Source organism: Vidua macroura, chromosome 27, assembly GCF_024509145.1.
Source record: "Vidua macroura isolate BioBank_ID:100142 chromosome 27, ASM2450914v1, whole genome shotgun sequence".
NCBI classification, from domain to species: domain Eukaryota; kingdom Metazoa; phylum Chordata; class Aves; order Passeriformes; family Viduidae; genus Vidua; species Vidua macroura.
The window spans coordinates 3,708,299-3,725,313 of record NC_071597.1 but is presented as its reverse complement, the minus strand read 5'-3'; the positions used below and the strand labels follow the sequence as shown (position 1 = coordinate 3,725,313).

Here is a 17,015-nt window from a genome sequence, read left to right as displayed (position 1 = left end):
AGGGAAGCCCCCAAGCAGGTGAAGCCCCCCAAATTCCTGCCTCACAGCAGAGGGGGAGTGTGCCCAAGGATGGGGCCTCATCTCCTGGAGCTGCTCTGCTGCCAACACACACATGCACATTTGAGTAAAGAATGCTTGAGACCCAAGGCGGATGTAATTTTATTTTAGACTAATTTTGGCAGTTCTGGAGAGTAGGGAGAGTCATCATCATTTAAGACTTCATGCTGTCATCTAAGTACTCCATACAAATACAGTTGATAAATGAAAATACAGGTTTTAGCACATATACATTGTTGAAATTCATGTTGAGAACAGGTAACAACAAGCAGCACATCTTATCCCTGCATAAAATAGCATTTTCTAGTTTCACACAGTAGACAGATCAAAAGCAAGAAATAGTGAGTTCTGTAAGCCAAGCTATTCCTAGCTTGGATACATCACTTTACCATCAAGGAATGCGTTGCCAAACAATATGGCCACTGCCTTTTTAAATCTGACTGAATTTTGTCCAAATAACAAGAGCAGAATTTGATCCTTCTATTGGAGAGTGCTCTGGTGATGAGCACCCTGTATGCTGAGCTACTGAATGCTGTTTACAAAAGAGCAGGGTGTGTTTATAATTACTACCAACCAGGAAAGAAAAAGCCTCTCACAGACAGAGGTGGATTGAGCCGAATAGCAATAAATATCAAATCTACAAAATTACTGAGAATCATATATAAACGGAGAAGACAAATGTAACAAAATGAAAATTAGCAACATCAAAGACTACCATTCATTAGTAAAACTCTGAGATGTGTGATGACTGAGCATTATTTAGCACTTTGTTTTTATTTATTTACTTACAATATCTCCAAACTGAAATGTAATTTAGTTGCAATATAAAACATGCCAAGAAGCTGAGCTACTGATCTCAAGTTTCCTTCACAGTGAGTGGTGATATGGCCATTAAAATTCAGCATGTGATCCACCAAATCAAATGCTGAGGTCTAATTTTGGACAGGATGAAGATCCTCATGTTTACAAGAGCTCATGTGGGTCAAATAACCCAAATGGTAATTGCACACTGCTTCCTCTACATGAATGACCATGGATGAGACAGTGGGAGCACAGAGGGAGTGCCACAGTCACTGGGAAAGAAGGATGGGCCAGGAAAGCCTCTTTCCAAAGGATCACTGAGAGACAACTGGACTAGGACTGAGCAGTGTCACATATTCCTCTTGTGTTCTGCTGTTCTGCCCATCAGGAGCAGTCCAGGACCTGAGCTGCACAAAACCAGGTTTCAGCTGCTGTTACACCCTTCTTGCTTCCATCTGTGTGACTAAGGATCTGATCCTTGCTTTGTGAAAAAGCATTGCATACATGGAAGACAGGGTAAATTTGCAATGAGCATGCTGATAAGCATCATCAGGGTAAGAATCTCTTTGGCATGACAGGGTAACCATACTGCCCCTCAAAGTCCTGTTATGCTATCCAAATTGGATCTGTACAGAACAATTATAGAAAAAGGAGCATTCTTCCTGAAAGCAGCAAAGCCAAGTTGTGACTTTACTGCGAAACAACTCTTCCAGGGCAGCAGTCTCAAATGCAGTTTATCAGCAACAACTTCTGTTTCTCCAGCTCTTAAAAGAAGCAATCAGAGTTCATTTTTCAAAGTTTGGCAGGAAAATTATCTTCCAATTTCTCCTCTAGAGTGCCCATACCTGGAAAATCTTTCTGCAACTCCAGCTCGCTAGTAGACTGAGTCAGAGCCTTGGCATTTATTTTTAAGGCTTCCAGCTACATCCTGTTATCACTGTCTTCACCATCAGAGATGGGACTTATTTCTTGAATTTTCAAGAGATCTCCAGTACTGAAAGTCTTCTCTGTGTTACTGGAACTCATTCTCAGGGTTCTTGGTGGAAGGTCTTCCTTCCTAGAGCTGATCTTCTGAAGTTTAGCAGGGAGCTTGTTCTTCTCTCCTGTAACATCAGCACAGTCAAGTGGACAAACCTGTTCTCTTCTGGTTTTCTTATCAAAAGGACTATTCAAGAGAGATGACTGGGACAGGTTTTCTTCTTGCTCTTTAACACTGTAAGGAGGAGTGGGGACTTCAAAGGTGGCGTGGAACTGAGAATAATCCACACGGAAAAAACCATCTTCCAGAGACATTACTGGGAGGAACCTGTGACCCCACAGGACTTCATCTTCTGTGTACGAGGTCCTGGCTTGGCACGTCATTCCTGTGCAAATGGACAAGAGCAATCCAACGTGAGCAAGCAGACTGGCACATGAGACCAAAAGTACATGACAAGGCTGGCAGATAAAAATCAATTGCAAGCCAACAATTTTATAAACTATAAAATGGGGCAATTGTTCCTAGACAATCTTCGGACAGTCAGTGGAGTGCCTCTAATTGACTGACTCGATTTTTATGCAAATATTGCAGACTTGCAACCAAGCCATAGCAAAATGTAAAATTAAAACAGTATTAGCTTGTGTGCTGGTTTCAGCTGGGACAGAATTAGTTTTCTTCATTGTGTCTAGTATTGGAAACAATTAGGTCATCCCAAAGTTTCCCTCTTCCAGGCTGAACAATCCCAATTCAGACTTGAGAGAGTAAGTAATTCTGTTTCTTGGGAGAAAGAACTATTGCTTGCCAGAGGCTTACAGTGTGGGAAATGAATTTATAGAAAATTCTCAAAACAAGTTTCAAAAGCTGACCTTACAAAAAAGACTAGATACTTTGGAGAAACAGAACTATGAAAGATACATTGTGGTAAGACCCACAAGGGGTAATTTTAGATGATTGGCTTTAAGGCATTCACAGCATGGTGTAGCTAAAGCTGATAAGCTAAGAAATATTTACAGTGTGTAGTAATTAGGAAATGGTTGGCTTCTGATTGTGATGGTGTGAATTACAACATCTGTATTGTCTCACCCTTCACATGAGACTGAAAATGGAATAAAAGCTTTTAAAACACCTCTCAGTTGCCCCATCTCTGAGTCAGAAAAGAGTATAATCCAACATTACAGAATCCTTTGGCAAGGATCAGGTGTTGGGGGAAATAATGCCAAATAAAAAATGTAATCTTGCTGTAGGTTGTGTTACTTTTTCTCCAAACAGTATGTCAAGACAAAAGCTGTGCAGAGACACTGAAGCTCTTCCATGTTCAGACACAGGTGGCATTGTGAACTCATTGAAGATTTTATTCTACTTAGTGCAAAATACATCATTGGTAGTATTTATGTGTGTGAACTCACAGCTAAAATGTGTTCTAACAAAGCTGGCAAATCTGTTACCATGGCACCACAACAGCACTCACAATAATTTTGTCGTGGTTTAACATGGAAGTGAGTTTTTTTTCAGGAAGTTGGGTCAAACCAATGAGTGGTCAGGTTTGGATACTGGCACCTGGAGTGACCACTGAAAGTATGGACACGCCTCTGAGAACACAGGGGGTTAAAAGCAAGAACTCCCAGGGGAACTGTCTCTTTGGTTCCGGTCGTCAGAGAGTGCAGGCTCTCCCCTGCCCAGCCATGGGCTGGGTGGGGAAGGGGAAGCCACGCGGCCTTGTCCAGGTAGGCCGAGGGGCTGAGGGTCTGGAGCCGAGCCAGCTCCTGGACGGAAGGGTGGAGAGAAGTGGAGATGCCTTTGTTCCCCCCCCCCCTACAAAGGGAAAGTGACAGAGAGCCTGGTGGCACCTGGAAATTTGCCGGCAGAGGAGAAGGAGAAGGAGGGGGATGATGTCCAGCGTGGGAGATGGAACACTGGACCGAGATATCAGCCGTCCAGGGAGTCTGAACTTTTAACCCTTTCCAGGAAATGAGGGCTTTGTAAAATATTACTCCTCCTTGATTTGTAGTGGAAGAGAGACAGTAGGGGACCTGAGATGTTAGAAGAAGAAATATTTAGGTGGGAGGAGATGATGAAGTAGCTTTTGGCTGGACTTTTCTTGTTAGCCATGGACTGAACCAAAATCTCCTGCAATAGAGACTGCATTTTAGGGGGATGCAGTGGTGACCCAGGGAGACCTGTTTCAGCTTCGAACAGCACAGGAATGGCAAGAACAGAAGAAAGCTGAGGAGGGAATGGTGATGCCCTCTGTCTTCGGGAAAGAAGATGATCTCTGTTCTTGGACCCTTGGCCCCAGGGGAAAATGGGGGGGACTGTAGTCCCAAGATGAGAAGCTGAACTGTTGTACCTTTGGGTCCCTGGCAAAGCATCCTTAAAGGAGCCCTATGAGCAGTCTGTCCATGCACGGTGGTGAGAGCACTGTGACATGGAAAGGAGAGTGTCACACTGGCAGATTTTCTCCGGGCGGTTGCCATGTGTGACAGGGAAACACAGGAGGTGGCAACTGTGTTTCCTGGGGGGTCTGTGGTGCAAGAGAGACTTCTCTCTCCCTTGATAGTTTGAGTATTGATTATCTGAAGGGTGGTAATTTGATCAGGAATCCCGGGTGATGTTTCATGGTGGGTGTTTTAGGAATTGGGAGGAGGAGGGGTGTTTTAAAAGGTCTTCATCCTGGATTTAGTTTATGTGTTTTCTGTAGTAGTAGTAGTTTAATAAAGTTTTTTTTCCCTTTGTTATTAAGTTTGGGCCTGCTCTGCTCTGTTCCTGATAACATCTCACAGCATTTATTTGGGGAAGGTGCATTTTCATGGGGGCGCTGGTATTGCGCCAGTGTCAAACCATGACAAATGTATACAAATATCCCAGGTGAGCAGAACTTTAAGACTTCCTGTCATGGCAGTCTCCAGAGGCAGAATCAGCAGTCAGTAAGCCCAAACTCTGATTTGCTCTCTGGTTACTGCCACATGGATTCTCACGTGTAAAATGTCTCCCTTTAACTATCCAGACAGGTAATTGCATTAAGGGAGGTTATGAGTGCATGCTTATCTAAAAGAAATGGTTCAGTTGCAGGGTAAGATGAGGCCTCTGCAGGGATCTAAAGATGCCACACTCAATGTGAAAGAGCATTCTGCCCCAGTGGATTGTGTATTTGTGTGGAGAGCAATCAGACAGAGATGACTGCACACAGCTGCACCATAGGGACACCCCTTTTCCAAGGTAGGAATGAGGCAGCTGCTAATCTTGTGGAAAGGACAAGAAAGCTCTCTGATTAATTAAAGTTTAAAAAATCAGAAGAAGAAGGAAGATCAGAACTCTAATGACCATACTGAAGATTTGGAATTTACAGTACTCAGGGATCGTTGATGAAGAGCTCCTTATATAACTGCAACCCATTTTCATGGGATTCATAAAAGAGTTGAGTCCTCAAAACAAAAGGCCACAAAATCAGCTGTCACCTGGACAACACCATACCCAAATTTTAAAAAGAAACAAAACTCTTCTCATATTTGTCAATAACCACACATGCCTACAATCTCTGTGACTATGAGGTCTGTATTTGTGCTGTAAAAGTGGATTTCTTACTCTCAATTCAATTCAGTGCAAGCTAGGCTGAAAGGGATTTTGCAGTGCTGGCAACTTTTAAAGTTCAGCTTTCTTTCAGAGTGGTGGTCCTTAAAACAGGAGCCTCATAAGAGTGTTGAGCTGTTCCACAAAGAGTGGCAGGCTGTGTCCCTTGCTGGCCACCTTGGGAATTGGCAATGCAGAGCCTGTGGGGAAGGGAGTCTCTATTGGCTGGTGAGAGGCACTGAAGCTCTGCAGCGTATGGCAGGATATGCTGGAGCCTCCAGGACTAGCAGCTGCCTTGCTAAAAATACCAGCACTGAAAACAAAGACTAAAATTCAGAGTATGTAGGTTATCCTAAGTCTTACCGGTGGTCTCAACGATTCCTTCAAGGATGACAACGATTTCAAATTGCTCACTCCTCAGTGATCTTTGTGAGAGACAGAAAAAGGGGCTCTCTGAGTTAATTTCATGACAGATGGTTAAAGGGGAAACTAAAAACAGCTGGTCAGCTCCAGTTCCAAATCCAACATCCAGTTCACACTGGTCCAGTGGCAGGAATTCTCCCTCCGGTGTCTGTCTGGACTAAAGATAAAAAGATGATTTAGTAATCACTGTGTGAGGCAAAACATAAAATCAATGCAGTAAAGTTTAAACCTGCCTCTTCCATGACATTATCAGCTACATGAGCTAGGTCTGGGGACTTCATAATGGAGATGTAAGTAATGCTAAATACTGTGAGCCTGCTATGCAAGACCAATTTTGACTTTTCTTACTATGCCAGTAGATCTCATCACCACCTACAAACTTTATTGTGACATATATATATGTGTGTATATATATATTCCTGTATTAAAATAGTAATAATTACTATATTATAATATATAATTAATATTCTATAATATCTGTTTATATTATATATATTGTATATATATATTAATATTTTAATATATATTTTAATACATATTTGTTTTTGACAAAAATGTCATGTACCACACACTACATGCCTCTAATGGATGTTCAACAAGAATATCCTGTGGCAAAAGTTCCTGTTAACGAGACCACAATCTGCAAGCTGGGCACATTTTATTCTGTTATTTGAATTCACGTTCCATTATTTTTCAATGTTACTAATTTTTGTTTGGCACTGTGATGCACTAACTCAAAGGTAAACACCACAGTAATTGTACAGTGCATCTGGTAAGTGGCATTTTCACAAAAGCACCTGAACTGACACTGATGATGCTCTCATCCCTTGCGTGTACCACCTACTGCACTGACCTTAACAATGAACTTATTATTAAGCTAAGTGCCTCATTTTTCTTCCCATCATTTCATGGGTCCAAGAAAAATACTGACATAGTAGCTCCCCTCTACTCCATAGGGTTCTCTCCAAATTTTCATGGTATTCAAAGTCTAACTAAAAACTACATCACTTGGCCAGGCAGCTCCTCATGTGATTGTTTTGAAGGTCTCTGGTGGAAATTGCCCACCAAAATTAGAAGCTTTGCACAGCTGATAAATCTTATTTAAAATCTTTTCTGTTTATTGTTTGATTAAAAAGCACTTAGTATTCAAGAAGATGACTACTGATCATACATAAATAAATATTATTATAAGTTATACTATAATAAATTAATAAAAAAATTGTTTTAATTGTGCTGCATTTTGGAAACATTGTTGACTGTGAGCAAACCAAAGGCGGGAGTTTTGCCCTCAACTCGGGTCTGACTAGTGTTCTTTTAAGAAAGTTTCTGTCTTTAAAGAAAATCCCCAAGCAAACAGTCTATCTTCATATTGTCTCCTCTCTTCACATGGACCTTAAAAATGCTGATTTTGTAACTGCCTGGTATTTATTGGAGATTACATAACCAGCTAGGCAGCAGCTGGAGCCCAGCTCGTTAATAAATACAATCCATGATTTCTATGTGCTACATGTTTGTTTTGCTGCTGAGGAAGAAACATTCTTCCTGTCTTAAGTAACAAAGTTCTCCCCTCCACAGGAAGATAAGAGTCAATTTCTCCTTTACTGATGAAGACAGAGAAAATATCAGCTGATTGCATGTGAGAACATTTTCACAAATTATTTATGATCTGAAAGGAAAAAGTGCTATGAGATAAAAGCAGTCAACACTACTGCTACCTAGCAGTTGTGACAGTCTGTTATATGCAAAGGTGGAATCAGCCTACTGCAAAAACATCTTTTCCCTTCTCCTGAGGCAAGCTGCAGAGCCAGGCTGCAGACCAACACTGCTTTTGTTGCCTGGCAGCTGTTCTTGCAGTGGGTGCACAAACTGATTGCCCAGGTATGATCTTTGCTTCAAGGTAACAAACCTGTATGAAGCAACATCTAAATCTCAAATTGTCCCAAAGCTTCATCAAATACATCTACCTGGACAAAAACGTGCAATTTTGCACAACCTGTTGCCTGACTGACTCAAGAACTGTTTGATCTACACACCATTTTTCTTTTGTGGAAGAGTCTTCGATCAAATCCACTCAATAGTAAACAAATCCAACGAGGATGATTAGAGGTAACAGATCTGGGAGAAAGCAGAAGGTTGTGTTTGAGGTATTCAGTATCTTACATACAGGATTGATTTATGCAGGGCATGGAGGATTTTTAAAAGAAACTTGTTTGTTGAATAAAAATAGGTTAACCTGAATGAAGAGAGCTTAATAGCCCCAAAAGGTTCAGCCTCCTAGCCAGTGACCTTTGTTTTACATCTACAGCTTTACTCAAAGGATCACAAAACAAGAAGACAGAGTGCTATAAAATGTCAGGAATAAGTCTGGAAGGAACACTTGTGACTCTTTGTTTTGATCATCCACATAACACAAAGACAAGTAAATTTTGCAGATCAATACATGTTGAACAAGGGCACAATTAATTAGAAATGCCCTAGCTTGCAATTTAAATGTGGTCAGAGATGGATAATCTAAAGGTGTCAAAGAATTCCTCTAAAGGTTAATTGCTTCACAGCTGAGGGAAAAAAATTTAAAAGAAAAAAAGACTCCTGTGTCTTTAACTTTCTGCCACTGGATCTTTGTGTTGGTTTTTATTGCAAGGCAGACTTCCTCTGCATCACCACTTAGTCTGTTTTAGTGTCTGAACAAATACATCATGCTCTTCAAATCTTCACTCCTATCCTTTATTCATTCTCTTTGCTTTTTTCTAAAGCCTGTTTATGCATAAACATGCATATCCCCCTTTAACTGGACATTATGCAGTTTATTATTATTATTATTATTATTATTATCCCTCTGACAGTTCACTCATTAGAGAACTCACATAATTATATTTTGATATCCAGGCGGACTAATTAAGTACTGCACCAGAAAAAGTGAGACTCAAAAGATGCAGCAGCATCAAGCTTAATATTGTAGCACATTGTGGAGAAACATATAAATCTAGAAAATGCTGAACTGGTACATACTCATTGCTCCTCCCCCACACTCAGACTATCAGCTTGCAAGAAGTGTTATTATATTTTATATTACTGGAATAATATGATCTTGTTACTTTGATGCCATTGTTGAAGGTTGGTGTGGAGTTTTTCAGTCGTTACACTACACCTGGAGCTCCACTGTAGATAATTCCTGGGATCACTGCTACTTTTTATTTTAGTCTACTTGCCCCATTTTGTAAATATGCCCTGTGTGAGCTGGGCCTGTTCAGAGCAGAGAAGAGAAGGTGTGGAGGGGGATCTAACAAACATTCCAGAACCTGAGAGGAATGTGACCAAGAAGACAGAGCCAGGCTTTTCACAGACGTGCCTGACAGGAAGGAGAGACAACAGGTATAAGCTGAAACAAGGGAAGTTTGGATTGGATTGAAGAAAAACATTTTCATCATGAGGACAATTAAGCAGTGGAAAAGCTTGTCCAGCAAGACTGTGCAGTTTGGGTTTTTTTTCTTAGAGGTTTCCAAAACTATACTGGAAAAAGCCCAGAGTAAGCTGGTCTGATCTCCTAGCTCACCATACTTTCAGCAGAAGGTTGGCCCACAAACCTCCTGAAGTTCCTTCCAATCTGAACAATTCTGTAATATTAAAAACCATTTTTTTTTCACTTTCTGCCCTACTTATCAGCTTCTTGAAATCACAATATAATGGGTCTTCGTATTTCCAATGCCTGTCACCTGCCATCTGCAAACTTTCTGGTACAATTTTGTTTGCTTTCAACTTGCTTAAAGCTGTTAGTAAGTACAGCCTAAAGAACTAACCCAAACCCCTGTGACTATCATGCTTCACAATTGTATTTTTAAAACTATTGTTAGCACATGTTGAAAATGGTCTCTGATGATTTTACATTCCTCAACTTTCTGAATCAAAATGTCCTATACTAGCTGAAACACTCTAGAGATGACTTTACACACCAACACTATCATGTTTATCAATGACATATGTAGTCACATCAAGGGAAGGTACAAATATGTACTGTGATTGAGTTTTATAAAATCAGTACTGATTTTCATACTGGTGGCTGCTGCCTTAGGCACACTAGAAAGGTCCAGGAATCAAGGCAGAAAAACACAATTCACTGTGACATTAAAAAGTCCAGGACTTGAAACTGTACATTTTCAGCAGCTAGTTCCAAATAGCTTTTTTTTTTCTATTTCTTGCCCTAGGATTTTGCTTTTCCCAGCTTCTGTAGCACTCTATGTAAACTAGAAAGACTTGAGTCTCTGGAAGAGTTTTTGCTGAAACACACAAAATTAGCCTTGTAACTGTTTTCCAAACTCTCCACAACTCAGTCCAAAAAGAGCCTCAGACTTTTGCATGGTCTCACTTTGCCATGCTGCTGCACAGCCCCTGGACACAAAGAAAAGCCAGCCCAGTGTGGCAGCACCATTGCAGCCCACTGAATGTATCAGGGCATGTATCACACTGTCAGGAAATGCTGTTCAGACAAACTCAGGTTACTGTACAAAAATAAATCCTCAGAGCTCCGTTGGTCTCAGCAAAACACCACATTCACTACTGAACAGATCTCCTAGCTCAAATACAAAAATGTGGTGTGTTTCTCACATTCCTTCAGTGTGACACCAGTACAAAAGAAAATTCTGGCTACCTGATCAGGTGCAGGAGAAGTGTAGCAAGATCAGCTGTTGGCAGCACTGCAGGGAAGTACAGAGGGCAGAGCTCAAACCACAAAAAGGATCTGCTGAAGACAGCAAACCAATTCTGGCACATTCACCCTAAGTTTACAGGACACACAAGGCACCCTGAAAGCAGCTGATGGAAATTCAAGGGTGATCTGAACAGCCACCACGGGCTCCCAATGGTGTGTCCAGTTCAGTGACAAGGATTTACAGGAGGACATGGGAACCAATACCACGCCTTTCAGTGAGGACTGAGGGGGCAGCTACTGCACATCCCATTTTAAATCATCTTCTGTTCATAGCTGGTGCTTGTCAGAGGTCACAAAGGAGCTTGAAGACAACACATGGGCATAATGATCATACAAATAAAATGAAATCAAGAATTGCTCACTGATTCAGTGTCTGGCCTACAAAACAGCTGTCCTAAGACACAATGGTCATGCAGGTCCATCAAATGTCCTTCAGTTTTCTGTCCCAGTCACCTGCATACCAGCATTGTGTAGCAATAGAATTGTCAGCAGAAAGGACCTCAGGCTGTATATTTGGTGTCTTATTTCAAAAGAAAATGAGTTGCCCTCTCTGTAAAAAGACAATGTGACCCCACTTTTATTCCACTTTCATCTGCATTCCATTTTGAATGATAGAATTAAATACTTTAGAGGAGATTTCTGGAGGATAAAGCAACAAAAACCATGGTTCAGCTGGCTTTCCAATTCCTACAAAAATTGCTCCAGTGTAACTCCTCACAGCTTGTTCCCATATATATACACACACACACACATCTTCTTTTTAAATCTTAGCAGATTCTCCATTTTCAGTGGTATTATGTAGCAAGAAAAATTAACAGCTCGGTCTAGCATTCAGCACAGAACAAGGACAACAGCCTTTCATATTTACCATTGCCCCATCACCTACTGCTTCATGCTTGTTCATGCAGATTATTAAAAAGGCCAGAGAGAATTACCAGACAGAGCACAGAACTTTTGTAACAGTAAAATATGATATCCCAAAATTAATGTCATCACTGGGATCCAGCTTCTGACAGCTGAGGAGCTTCAGACAGAGCTCCTCACCAAGCATGCTTCCCTGACAAGGCACAGCTGCTGTGAGATGCTACATTGCTTAATCTTTTTCAGTGTTTTTCTTCCATTCCACTCCAGCCCAATTTATCTTCTGGACCCTTGTAACTGCCAAACTCTTCTAGGGTTTTTTCTTTTTGGTTTTTGTTTGGGGGTTTTGTTTGTTTGTTTTTGTTTGGGTTTTTTTTGTTGTTGTTGCTGTTGCTTTGTTTGTTTTGTTGGTTGGTTGGGTGGTTTTTGTGTTTTGTTTTTTTGGTTTTTTTTTGGTTGGTTGGGGGTTTTTTGTATTATGATCTCCTTTGAATTCCAGTTTTCTTGCATTCTGAATTCTACTGGCCATTGTCAGTGATTAATAAACAGATACTGGTGACAATCAAAGGGTGTTTCCACTAAAGCATTTATACAATCCCTCTGAAATGCTGTGAGGTCACCAGCTGGAACACTGGGATAAGGGACTGCAAGCTAAAGCTCACCAAGTTTCCCCAAGAGGAAGAGGAGGTGAAGGTTGATCTTTATCCTAGTTTAATACCACCACAAATCAAATCTTTATTCCCAGCCATAATCTCTAAGCAGCATGCCTTAGTACCCGTCCTTGGAGCTGTCCTGCATCCTGACACATCCATCCATCCTGACCAGACTGGGTTTCTGCCAGCCTCACAATCCACTGAAGCGCCCTGGGAGGTCTCTGCTGAGACAGTTTTCCCCCACGCCTGCTTGGCTCTTTCATGGCTCCTGCTGCGAGAGCTACACCAAAGCCTTCCACAGTCCTTCCCAGCGGCCCAGCCACATCCTCTCACCCTCATGCCAAGGGACAGCACGGCTGCCCCGGGGCAGGGCAGAGCTGCCAGCAGACACGAGCAGCAGGGGCTACACAGGAGTAGCCCCACGCTCCTGCCCTCTGTGCCCACCCCTGCGCCTGGCCCGCACCCTGCCCGTGTCGCCACCCGCCACGCAGGTGCCCTGTGCCACCCACAGTGTCGCACAAGCCTCACCTTGATCAGCTTGCAGCGGATCTGGGCAGACACCATGTGGCTGTTGCGGAGGTTGCCCACACGAAACATGAGGCAGAGCTTGGCATCGCGCTGCGAGATGACGGCGGCACGGCTGAACATGAGGGTCTCAGCTCGCTTCTTGGGCTGCGACATCTTGATGAACATGCAGCCGATGAGGAACGCATCCACAACGGAGCCCAGCAGCGACTGGAAGAGGAACAGCACGATGCCCTCGGGGCAGCGCTCCGTGATGTAGCGGTGCCCGTAGCCGATGGTGGCCTCGGTCTCTACGAAGAAGAGGAAGGCGGAGGGGAAGTTGTACACGTTGGCCACGCACGGGCTGTACGTGTCACCGTGCGCCTGGTGCAGGTCACCGCGCAGGTAGGCGATGCCCCACCACATCGAGGCCATCACCAGCCAGGCGACCGTGTAGGTCAGCAGGAAGATGAGCAGGTTCCAGCGCCACTTGAGGTCCACCAGCGTGGTGAAGAAGTCGGAGAGGTAGCGGCTGCTCTCGCCGCCCAGGTTGCCGTGCTGCACGTTGCAGCGCCCGTTCTTGTCCACGAAGCGCTGCCGCTCTCTGCGGGCGCTGCAGCGAGCGAGGCCCACGGCCTGGTACTCGTCCCCGAACTTCCTGCGCACGGCTGACATGCCGCCGGCTGCCGGGGGGGCTCCGCGGGCACGCCGGGGATGCGGCGGGGCGGGGGGCTGAGCGCACCGCGCTGCCTGCGCGCAGCAGCCGCCAGCCCCCAGGGCTCGGCGAGCACCGGGATGCCCGCGGAGCCGGAGCGGGAGAGGGAGCGGAGCTGCCAGCGCTGCCCGATCGCCAGCGGGGCAGGACAAGGGCCGGAGGAGCCGCGGCCTGAGAGGGCAGACGGCGGCAGGATCGCGCAGCCGGCGGGGGAGAGCCGGGCTGGGCTGGGGCGGGGAGAGCCGGGCTGGGGCGGGGTGAACCGGGATGGGCTGGGCCGGGGAGAGAGGGGCTGGGCCGGGGAGAGAGGGCTGGGGCTAGGGGAGAGAGGGGCTGGGGCTGGGGGAGAGAGGGGCTGGGGCTGGGGGAGAGAGGGGCTGGGCCGGGGAGAGCCGGGGCTGGGGCTGGGGCTGGGGGCTGGGGCGGGGGAGAGCCGGGGCTGGGGGCTGGGGGGAGAGAGGGGCTGGGGCTGGGGCTGGGGAGAGAGGGGCTGGGCCGGGGGAGAGCCGGGGCTGGGGGCTGGGGGAGAGAGGGGCTGGGGCTGGGGCTGGGGGCGGGGAGAGAGAGGGGCTGGGGCCGGGGGAGAGAGGGCTGGGGCTGGGGCTGGGGCTGGGGAGAGCCGGGGCTGGGGCTGGGGGCTGGGGCTGGGGCTGGGGAGAGCCGGGGCTGGGGCTGGGGAGAGCTGGGACTGGGGCTGGGGCTGGGGGCTGGGGCTGGGGGGGGGGAGAGCCGGGGCTCGGGGCGGGTCCAGCGCCGGAGGTGTCTGGCCGAGCGAAGGTAACTCAAGGGAACCCAAGGTAAAAAACGCAAGGTTAAAAAACACCCAAGTGATGCGCACTACAATCACACCACCTGCCAACTGATAGCAGGACTCTGTCCCTGAACTCCTGTCAGTGCCCCTTTCAGGTAACTCCCGCAATTTATACATAGAGTGTGATGTTCTGTGGTGTAAAACATCCTTTGGCCAGTCCCATAACCTGTTCTGGCTATTCTCCCACTCAGCTTTTGTGTGCACCTCCTCACTGGCAGAGAATGAGACACATAAAAGTCCTTGACTTAGGATAAGCACTGCTTAGCAACAACTAAAACCATCAGTGTGTTATCAGCATTATTCTCACACTAGTTCCAAAACACAGCCCTGTGCCAGCTACTAAATTAACGCTATCCCAGCCAAAACCAGGACACTTGGGGAAAAGACCTTATCCATAACTAAAGTGGATATGTAAGAGGTAAATTCTACAGACTCCAATAGCAGTATTTCAATCTGACTCAGCTGCTGCTGAAAATAGCAAAATAGCCCCTAGAACTCTTCTCTTTCTCTCTTCTCTTCTCTTCTCTTCTCTTCCTCTTCTCTTCTCCTTCTCTTCTCTTCTCTTCTCTTCTCTTCTCTTCTCTTCTCTTCTCTTCTCTTCTCTTCTCTCTCTTCTCTTCTCTTCTCTTCTCTCTTCTCTTCTCTCTTCTCTTCTCTTCTCTCTCTTCTCTCTCTCCTCTCCTCTCCTCTCCTCTCCTCTCCTCTCCTCCCTCCTCTCCCTCTCCTCTCCTCTCCTCTCCCTCTCCTCTCCTCTCCTCTCCTCTCCTCTCCTCTCCTCTCCTCTCCTCTCCTCTCCTCTCCTCTCCTCTCCTCTCCTCTCCTCTCCTCTCCTCTCCTCTCCTCTCCTCTCCTCTCCTCTCCTCTCCTCAACATAATCATAGGTCCAGAGATTCTTATCTCCAACATTTTAGGGAGGCTTTCTTTCAGAAACTGTTTTTTTTTCACTTCATTATTTTATTAAGAGCAGAAAAAAGACATGCTTTTACCTGGGAAATATTTGTGTACTTTCTTCTTGCAAGGGTAGTTGTCATGAGAAAGAGCAGCCTCTGAAAGGGCAACACATTCACCTACAGAATTCTATATTCTCCATTTTTGTAAGAAAATAGAGTTATTCTGCATGACTGACAAATCACAAAAACTGTGCCCCAATTTCAAGATTTTTTTTTAAATAACCCTCCAACTGCAATGCAATGAAAATGGTCTACAGTGTTACAGGACTGCATTTGCATTCAGTGATGCCATCAGAGCACAGGAGTGTAAGTTTAAATCTCTAAGTGCACAGATAATTTGTAGGTTTTATATTTAATGGGATTTTCCTTCTTTTTCATTGTTTCTTTTTTGTTAACTTGTAAAATAGTAAGGGAAAGTTGTCACAATTTTAAAAAGTCAAAGGATACAAGAAACACCAACTTGCTAGATTTTCTTCTGGTAACTGCAGCAGACAGCTAAGGTATTACTAGCTGTTCTTGTAATGATCAACTTTTATTTGAAGAAACGAGCTGATACTGTATGCATTTAGTAATATTGCAGCCACTGTACCTGCAAAACCACCCATGGTAAAACCTTAAACCATTTGCAGTGAAGAACTTAAGTGTCAAGAAGTAGAATTGGCAACTTCAAGAAGAAATAGCAATTACTTGTGTAAACATGACTTGATTTATACATTAATTTTTACAAATTAAATGAAAAGTTATTTAACAACGATCAAAGCTGCCTGATGACAAGTCTCTGTATGTCTTTGTCACTCTATTTTGACAAATTTGGCAGTTTTCCTCTACTTTTACAGTCATAGCAGTGATTGATGCAGATGAAAGCAGCTCTGTAGCTTGGAAGATGGAAAATATTATTTTCTTTTACATTATTCTTTGTTTAGGTGAACCTTAGAATACTGGGAACCATTTCTTCTTTGTCTTTATTAATTACATTTATCACCATAGTGATGCATCACATATGAATAACTTTGTATAAAATATTATTTACTTATATATTAAATTCTGTAGAGCAAAAAATCATCATGTTTTGTGAATAGCTTGGTTATTCTTTTCAGAGTAATGTTCTGTGCTGCAGACTTGTCTTCATATAAGTAAATATTTTTAAAGGATGTCTTACTCCTAAGAGCTCGACTGTCCAATATAGCTATACTTTTAAATTATTACTTAGTATTGCATCTGATAAGTGAATAATATTGTCCTGTCCTTACTGCTGAGGACTTTTAAGGTTTGAACAACTACAGTATTTTGCAATCTAAAACTCATCTGTTCCTAGCCTGTTTCCTAAATAATACCATTTATTTTCTTAGAAAAAACCCAACCTACCTCTGTAGAGCCTAGCAGATCTTCTGCCATGCTGTGATTTTTAGTGACCCTCACTTTCTGTCTGTCCATTGGTTACCCACTTCACTGAGTGCAGATTTTTGTCATAGTTGAGACGGAGACAATACAAAGCAACACACTCCATTTTCAGAAGGCTTCAAACTGGTTTTATTATAGCCTGCATGCTTTTTATATATTCTTACAAAACTCATAAGTTTACACTTTACTCATTGCTCACCAGAGACAAAGTGCTGATTGGAATAGGCAGTTGAAGGTTTCTCTTATTTATCCTTCTTTCTTTCTTGGTTTCTGTGTCAATGACTTTGGTAGGAAATTCTTTCAGGGGTAAACATGGAGCCTCTTATCAAACTACTCTCTGGCTCAGAGCAGTTGATGTAAAACCTCTCCCACAGATTTTTGATGTAAAACCTCTCCCACAGATTTTTGTCTCCACCTTTAAGGTCTGGATGGCTTCTTGAGCATGCCCTGCCATCTGCCCTGTGCTGTCAGCCTGCTCCCTCGATTCCTGGGCACCAAACATCCACCAGCACGATTTGCCCTAAGTTATTTTTGTGCACACTTCAACGCTGCACCTTCTTGGGATGAATCCTCCTGTAAAAAAGTTCA

At 44.0% G+C, this 17,015-nt stretch overlaps 2 protein-coding genes across 2 annotated transcripts in view; both read right to left on the bottom strand.

Moving 5' to 3' along the window:
• The window catches only part of LOC128819775 (ubiquitin carboxyl-terminal hydrolase 42-like), an 88,489-nt gene that overhangs the window by 20,252 nt on the left and 51,222 nt on the right, over nucleotides 1-17,015 (bottom strand). The window lies entirely within an intron of this gene.
• Nucleotides 142-13,435, bottom strand: LOC128819776 (G protein-activated inward rectifier potassium channel 1-like). The gene is made up of 3 exons (XM_054000118.1): nucleotides 12,575-13,435; nucleotides 5,768-5,984; nucleotides 142-2,222 (listed from the first exon to the last, which is right to left on the bottom strand). The coding sequence occupies exons 1-3, from the start codon at nucleotides 13,223-13,225 to the stop codon at nucleotides 1,780-1,782; spliced, it is 1,311 nt and encodes a 436-aa protein (XP_053856093.1). The 5' UTR covers nucleotides 13,226-13,435; the 3' UTR covers nucleotides 142-1,779.

What these genes read in the sequence shown, in the direction of transcription:
- LOC128819776 (XM_054000118.1), bottom strand. Translation starts at nt 13,225, where the DNA reads ATGTCAGCCGTGCGCAGGAAGTTCGGGGACGAGTACCAGGCCGTGGGC. An exon ending in TCCGCTGCAAGCTGATCAAG is followed by an intron (nt 5,985 to 12,574) that starts GTGAGGCTTGTG and finishes TTTTATCTTTAG; the next exon opens with TCCAGACAGACACCGGAGGG. An exon ending in AGGAATCGTTGAGACCACCG is followed by an intron (nt 2,223 to 5,767) that starts GTAAGACTTAGG and finishes CCATTTGCACAG; the next exon opens with GAATGACGTGCCAAGCCAGG.